The sequence below is a fragment of the Copadichromis virginalis genome, linkage group LG5 (assembly GCF_057382275.1).
Source record: "Copadichromis virginalis isolate Kocher_CV1m ecotype Utaka linkage group LG5, C_Virginalis_male_GT1.1, whole genome shotgun sequence".
NCBI classification, from domain to species: domain Eukaryota; kingdom Metazoa; phylum Chordata; class Actinopteri; order Cichliformes; family Cichlidae; genus Copadichromis; species Copadichromis virginalis.
The window spans coordinates 18,741,508-18,749,939 of NC_140622.1; the positions used below are offsets into that span (position 1 = coordinate 18,741,508).

Below are 8,432 nucleotides of genomic sequence, written 5' to 3' on the forward strand. Positions count from 1 at the left end.
GTGAAATAATATATCTGCTGCATATAAGGTATCATCTCATTCAAGATAAGACAAGATAACTGAGGATGTAAACAAGCACTTTAAACTTGGCTCTACGAGAAGAGAAGATCATAATATAAAGGTAAAGTGAGTTTCCATGTCCTGCTTTGATTACATGTATGAATGGGTATGCCACTGTTACAACGGTTAAATACATCACCAATCTTTTATGAACTGATAGGTTTGACACAATTCTTTATCTAATCATCAACTGTTCTCAAAAGTTGCTATGTGCTCTGATTTTTATCAAGCACACAATGCTGGTGCATGCTTTTATGTTGAGTGGATCACCTTCTTTATGGAAAAAGGGCAGTGTCTCTTGCGGAGGATGGCAACGCTGTTCCGGAGGCCGGCGACGCTGGTCTGGCAGTCGGCCACCTGGCCCCCCGGCGTCCGTTGTTCCAGGACAGCTCGCATATAGCTCTCGGCCCCAGGTCATGCAGGTGCCACTGACAAGGGGACCAGAGATGACTTTTTAAGTAATGGTTTAAGTATTGCCAGCTTGAAGGCCTGTGGTACATAGCAGATTATTAGAGATAGGTTGATCATATTTCAGAATGAAGCAGTAATTAATGGTAGGGCATCTTTGGGCAATCCTCTGCATGTTTGCTATATCATCCTTTGCTATATCTATTAATCTCTTTTCAGTCTTGCCTCTGCATCTTTGCCTCCAAGTCGCTCAACCTTAGTTGTCCCTTTGATATACTCGCTGGCCATTCCGGTCAATCCCAACTGAAATCTTAACACCTTTACCTCCAGCTCTGCTTCATGTCTTTTTGTCAGTGCTCCTGTGTCCAAAAAGTACATTATAGCAGGTCTCACTACCATCTTGTAAACATTCCTTTTCACACTTGCTGCTATCCTCAAATCGTCCCCTTATCACGAATCATCCCTGATACTTGTCCCCGCCTAGATTTGTTGATATTCTTGGGATCAACTGTCCATGATCTCACCTTTGACTCAAGAATACCTTGGTATACGGAAGCGTTCATAGTCGACTGGCTGAAAAAACAAGTCAAAATCATCACCACTATCACCAATGTGGTGACAGTTATGTCACGTTCCTGGGTCTTTTGACCGAGCATTTTAAGTTTTAGTTTATTTTGAAGTTGACTAGGTCAGCTAAGTTCATTTGTTTATTAGATTCCCCTTGTGTTTACTACCCATGTATTTAAGTTTCCCTCACCCTTTGTTTCATGTTTGCATGTTTTATGTTAGCAAGTTTGTGTTGTCATGTCTGCATTCCATGCTGTTTCCTGTTTTATTGTGAAAGTCCTTGTCCTATGTGCAGTGTGTCTAATGTGTGTGTGAATGGGTGGATGACTGGATATGTAAAGCGCTTTGGGGTCCTTAGGGACTAGTAAGGCGCTATATAAATACAGGCCATTTACCATTTTTGTTTTTGTACCTTTTTATCAGCCTAATTAAACGGCTCACTTTTTGTTCCTATTAAGTTGGTTTCCACACGTTGGTTTGTCTGCACCTGGGTCCACTACTTGCACTCCACACAGTTTGACTTTGCACACTGTGAGAAGTTAATGTGAGGATTTGGTGTTGACATGCTGTGTTTGGGTTTCTCCAAATGTGGCGCTATGCATTAAGTATCTAACATTGTTCCACAAGTCTTGTGGTTTGTTCAGATGCAGCTTTGCAAAGCTAAGCAACTTGGCTGCTGCATTGTTTTTATAAACAGGAAGCTTTTACCTGTAGAGTGACATGCAGGTTCTCTGAAGCTTGCACAGTCTGACCGCGTTGTGAGTTTGATGGGATGTCCACTCCTGGGAAGATTATGTTATCACAAACCTGAATGTTCTAGACCAGCACATTTTCATAGCATTTGTTTTTATAGAGGTAGCCCCACTAGCTGATGGTCAGTGAAAACACTACATTTGATGAGCAGCACCTACTTAAAATAAATGGAAGCCGTGAGGCTCACTCTTATGGATGATAATTTTTCAACTGTACTGCAATTACCATTAGCTCTTAGAAACTCTTATCTCAAGCATTGATTGTTCAAAGGGTAAATGCTACCACTGCCTTAAATAAGGCTCTCCAATAAATGCAAAGTACAGACCTAAGTGACCTTTAATCCAAGAAGCCTAATGTCGCAACCAAAGGACTTTAAAGAAATTAAGTGATGGTAACTGATATTAATTCTTGGTTTACACAAAGTAAAATTTCTTTTGCATTTTATTTCTGTGTTGTTGTTGTTTTTATGCTGCTTTAGGTCTTTTCAGTGACCCATTCATTTCACAGGGTTAAACATTGACACAGCAGAAGAAAGTTGTTTTAAAAGAATTCTTACCAAGTTAAAAGCAAAGAGAAGAAAAGGGATTTATTACACAATATTAAATGTGCTATGACTTGAAAAGCAAGTGTCAAAAAACTACTTACTCACTTATTATAAGTGGAATATATTGTTAAGCATACAAAAGCTTGTCTGGAGCACTCTTAGATAATCATTTATTTTATTAGAGCAAATATTACAAAATTAATTACTGTGTCATTTTGTAAAAACAAAAAAACAAAAATAGAGATGTTGTACTTAATTAGCTTTCAAATGCACCATCAAAAAACAGGTCCACCAAAAAATGTCATTGAAATGTTACATAAAATACACATTTTATGTTAAAACTTTCACATTCAGGAGAGCAGTGATTCTCAAACTGTCGGGGAGTTAAAAGAACATGAATTTTCTTTTCTTTTTAATTTAACAAACCCAAAAAGAGTTTGTGAATGCTATTACTCTGAGCTTTATTTAAGTAAAAATCCACTCGGATCCTGTTTATTATTAATAATTGTTTGAAATTGTGGGTCCCGTCCTCTTGTTAGCTAGTTAACTAGTTTGAGAGCCAATGAATCAGAGAAGTGCAGCACTTCTCTACTTCACAACTGCACAGACGCGTTTCCATTTTTCATATAATAATAAACACTGACATCCTGTGGTGACAGATTGGGCCTGAAAAAAAAAACAGCCATTTGAGTCATCTCAGCATCAGCAGCTGTGCACGTCTCAGAGATGGTTGGCATAGCCTTCCTCATTGTCTGCAGAGTCAATGGTTTTTGTTCGCTGAGTTTGCACGGAAGCATACAGATCAGACACGGTGGAGAGGGCGTCCGTGTTACCGTCATCCTCCTTCTCTGACTCCGGTGGCTCCCCTAACTGCATTACATCTGAGTACTGTATCTGCGGACAGCTGTGACCAGCCTGCAGCCTGGGGCCCTTTAAGGTCAGGTTGGCATAGCAGTCGTGGTTTTTGGACTGGAAGAAGAAACAAAAAACAATGTAAACATGATCACACTTCAATGCAATGAACTAGTAAAACTCTCCTTTCTGTCTGTGAAAAGACTTTTAACTAACTAAATTTAATGCTTGCGATGTTTTAATATAAGAAAAAGAAGTGTAATTTCAACAGTACATCTCAATTTTCTTATGTGATAAAGAAATGCTGCTTTAGTAGATGAAAGAAATCTGTGAGTGCAACTCTATGCTTTTAAATTGTAAGAAATACATATGTGCTTTTCCTCATCTTTTTAAAAAATTTTTTGCTGTGGACCCACTGTAAAAAAAAACAACAACAGAAATTTCCTTAGTAGATATTTTAAAATAATAATATTTTTTTCATCGTTTAATCATTTAGCTATTATTTAATTACTTTGGTTTAATTGGTTTATTATCACTGGCACTGGAGAAGCCTTTATTGGCATGAAAAGATATAAAACTGAGAGTTAAAAATTAAATAACAATTAAAAATAATAAAGCTATGCCCTTCTTCACATTGGGCCAGGCGGCCAGTTTGGAGTCTTTTCTGGGCCAATTCTGGATCCCAGGCCTTATGTTTGACACCCATGGGTTAGTAGGTCTAGACTGACCTATGCTAGAGGACCACTTTTCATGTTCCTACTATTACCTAATCTAATATCATACAGCTGTATTTTACTTTTTCTGGAGAGATATTGTCATGAAGGTTTAATAACCTGTATGAACAGACAGAGAGCCCAAAGTCAAGCCAGAATAAACGATCTCAAACCAAAGAGTTTCAAAGAATCTACCTGTAAGTCTGATCTGACTCTCCGCTGATACTTCCCATTTGAAGAGCTGAGTGATGAGTGAGGGGGATTGTCTTCTGTTAACAAAGTTACGCCTGTGGAGAAATATCATCACGCTATAATCTGATACAAGTGTACTAAAGCATGTGCACAGCCAGACGCACGACCGCTTGCACCTACTTGTTTGCAGGTAGCTTACGTTTCCATAAATAGGATTTTCTTCCATCTGCCTCAAGCTCTGACTAAAATTGGGAACACAGAAAGGAAAACGGAGTTCTTCACATGCAGATCTGTTTTACTGTAATTTGTTAACAATAAAAACCACGCTACACACCTTTGCCGTCTTCTCAGTGGACATCTCCATTTTCCTAATACAAGATAAAGATGAATATATTCACAACTGGATTGTTTTCAGGGGGTTTTGTGTTAATTCCCATAAAATGCTGACTTTAACTTGCATTTGGATTTCTGATGTATTTTTGTTACAGGTAAAATGTAAAAATGTTACATTTAATTAAATCTGGTCAAATCAAATGTATTTGATTGATATGCATTCAGTTTATACAAGCACTTTTTTTTTAAAATAATTGAGTATTAGAATAAACAACTCTTTGATAATATATTTCAGTTGCATTTTACTCAAACTATAGTGTCATGTTTACTGTGGGTGAAGAATCTTTTTTTTTTTTTTGAGTGAGGATAGAGTAAATAATGTCATTACCTGAGCCAAATTTTGATACACAACAAAAAATATTCCATGCCAGTGAGATGATCAGCGCTGCACTGAGAACTCCTAAGGTCGCTTGTAATTCCTTAGATAAACAACCCAACTGTGAAGCTAGAAAAAAGAAAAACAAATATGAGTCACTTTAAATTAATAAACTATGTTTGAGCAACACTCACTGACCTCATAGTTAATCTCATGCATGACGACAGAAAACTGCTATGTATGTTTTTAAAAAATCAAAAGACAGTTTTTTTTACATAGCTGTGTCTTTAACTTTCTGTCCATCCATCCACTGCCTACCATTTACACATGTGCTCATTGTAGAGCTCACAATCAACTTAATGCAATGTGTATGAATTGTGAATTGAATGTGGGAAGAAATGGAAGCACTGTGAGAAAATGACTTAGCTTCACACAGAAATACCCTACTCACAAAGTGAGTGCTGTGCTTCATCACTGCACCACGCAACACAGAAAGCTAATTTTAGCAATTTGGGACGCCTTTTTTTTCCCTCTTTAGTTCACATTTTAAACAGATATTAAATTAAGTGACTACTACTGATAATAACAATATTAATGAAGAATAACCATCCATGCATCATGTAAAGTTTTTAAAATATGAATAAACAAAATAAAAATTGTTTTTTTTATATATCTCTTTAAAAAATGCAGAACTAGAGGTACATGCTTGAAAGTGGATTGTTCAAACAATGCTGAAGGAAATTGGGCAATAAAGCAAAATGTGAAAACATGCACAGCATCAGAGTCCTTGAGCAATACATCTACACCAGCACTGAGCAGCAGAAAATGTGGTTTTGCTGAGAAACCTGCATGCATGGATGTGTGATGTGTGCAATGTTTGCTGCAGGAATACAGACCGAGCAAAAGCATCTTGGGCGCATTTCCTACCCCAGAAACCATTTGCAGTGCTTTTTGATATACTATGTTTAACATGTTCCTGAAGCCTCATCGATCTCTAGTGAGTTAAAACATTCAGTCGACACACTGTTGGTTTTTGGTTTGCCACTGAATCACATAAAAAGCCTGACTGTAACTGTAACTCTTAACTGTGTAGCTGTGGTGTGCAATATCTCGTATAACTTTCAGCTGAATTTTGCTCATCTGCACCGTGAACGAAGGAGCACTTTAACGTGTTTGGACTCTGCAGTGGTGGAAATGGGTCCACATTCTGCCCGAGTAATATCTGGTGCATAGGATCTCTGTTACAAATCTAAATAAATAATTTAGCTTTGGTAATGCATCGCCTCATTAAAATGAGACACATTCTACGATCTTACACAGTATTGCTTTTTGCCTTTGGGCAAACTGCACCGTCCTAATTAAACTGCTGATGCCTCTGAGCGGCTGATGCCTTGTGTACAGACTCACAGCATTCTGTTTAATCAGAATGCTGTGAGTCTGTACACAACAGACACTTCACTTGTCAGCTGTGAAGGCGTGGGAGAAGCTGTGTATAAAAGAAACCTACCTTTTAGTAAGCTCAGTTTTGGGGGATTTTCTTTGTTTGTTTTTGGTTGCTGTGATCAGTTATTTAAAGCACTATTCACTGATTTAAAAACAAAGTTGGAAACATTTTTATCATCCAGCTCCTGCCCCCTTGGCTGAAGTCCTACTGACTCTAATTTTGGATATGTTTCTCTCTCCGGCAGCATCTCAGGCAGGGGTGGGCGGTTAGTTTTCCCAAGGTGCCACATGAGAAACTGCAACTGCTAGGGAACCAACAAGCTGAACAGTTCTGCGCTATATTAATTACATCTCTTTATAAGCTTATTGGTGTGCCCAGTGTAGTTTAATTCCTGGAATGATCTTTGTCACATTGTGCCAGACAGCATACAGTTTATTTTTCAGCACTTTATTTTTTCAAAACTTTAAAATTACATCTGGAAAGTACTGAGATTCTGTTAAACGTCTGTTAGAGCAATAACAGAAAAGATGGGGAAGTCCCACAAAAGCTGCTAATCAAAATGCAATCTGATATGAAAATCAACCTTTTTTACTCCCTCTAAAGTCAAACCAGTAAAGCTTAATTCAATATAAAAGCAACATAAGAAGCATCACAAGCACTAACACTAACCATCTTTATTTATAAATAATGTAAAACCTGATCTAACTCTAAGGAAAACTCTTGGCTTACATTACTGTGAAATCTAACGATGTTTGTATCTTCATTCAAGACTTACCTTGCTGAGTGGAGCTGCAATTTTCTGCCATGGCAGTGAAGTTTAACCAAGGACAATCCAAACTATACTCTGAAAACAAACGTCTACTAAATCTTTTACACCTGTACTCTGTCTTTGACAAGCAGTTCTACAGAACTCGCTGCATGTTTGTGCTCACGCAGTATGATGTGACACCAGCGTGTTTGCTTTTTTTTCTTAAAGGACTGTTACAGGATGTGTGCTTTTGCAGAAAACCACAAACTTTTTTTAGACTACAAGACAGATCAGGTACCAAGGCTGAAGACCTGCCCTTTCAGTGTTAAGGAATACGACATGAACACGTTTGATTTAAGGGGATATATCCTTTTTACTTTAAATATCCTGAAAAAGACATTTAATTATCTTTGAGGCACTAAATATAATCCTTTAATTATTTCACACAACATCTGGATACTATGTGACAACATATTAAGAATGAGAGCAAATTCTCTCCGTGGAGATAAAAACATTTCTAGTGGGGACAAATATTTGTAACTACTACAGCACAAACTCCAGTGGTTATGATTTTTACACATGTATGCATACAGATAAAAGAATCCATGAAAAGCAGTGATTTGTATATGAAAAATAAATAATAATAAAATGAGATTAAAAAAATAAAAATGCTAACTACGACCTTTAAGAAAGAAAAGTGTTTAATAAGTGCAAACGACTAGGAAATTTAGACATATGAGGTAACAGATGTCAGTGATGGAACTTGGAAGCATCCTGTCAAAGTAATGGATCAAGTCATAAACCAAAATAAATGGTATCTTTGTTGTAATCCTGCAGATGTCTTTATATATCTTTAAAGTCAGTCGTGAGCTGCTGGGTCAAAAATATGCCAGTGGCCATGACAGAAAGTGAGGTTAACCAATTATTCTGGTAACAGTCTGACACATTCAGCACATGGTGGTGTTCACTGATTTAACTTTTTCATGCTGACCTCTTTACTTGGCAACACACACCTTAAATTAGTGGTTCATATTTCATAGCTGCAACATCAGACAACAGGAATTAGAGCAGCAAGAAGGTGTTAATGGATGTGTTTACAAACCAGAGGCCCAGTTTTTTAAGTCACATCCTAGTTTTGGTCACTTTGGGGGTAAAATATGAGTTTTTAGCTCTCTTAGCATCTTATTCTCATATCATCCAGATAAATCTGTTGGTATTTGGCTTTCGGTTTGTTCAAATCACTGTCAGACGTAAGACGAATATTTGCATACATTCTGGGAATTAATTTCACCCGGTTCAGCAATCATTCTTCAGGATTCATTTATAGTGCTGAACTGCAGCTCCTAAATCTTCTGCATACAAATGTGCAGGAGCTGGCAGCCTGCTGATCAGCCCCATGTCAGCAGGCTGAACACTAGTTCAGGATGAGAGGAGCAAATGAT

The 8,432-nt window shown here is 37.5% G+C and overlaps 1 protein-coding gene across 1 annotated transcript; it reads right to left on the reverse strand.

The window, feature by feature from the left end:
• Window positions 1–2,485: 2,485 nt before the first annotated feature.
• Window positions 2,486–7,176, reverse strand: LOC146709445 (uncharacterized). Its single transcript, XM_085456371.1, has 6 exons — window positions 7,018–7,176; window positions 4,811–4,927; window positions 4,424–4,457; window positions 4,270–4,331; window positions 4,093–4,184; window positions 2,486–3,301 (listed from the first exon to the last, which is right to left on the reverse strand). Exons 1-6 carry the CDS (start codon window positions 7,046–7,048, stop codon window positions 3,053–3,055), a joined length of 585 nt encoding a protein of 194 aa, XP_085312497.1. The 5' UTR covers window positions 7,049–7,176; the 3' UTR covers window positions 2,486–3,052.
• Window positions 7,177–8,432: the final 1,256 nt, after the last annotated feature.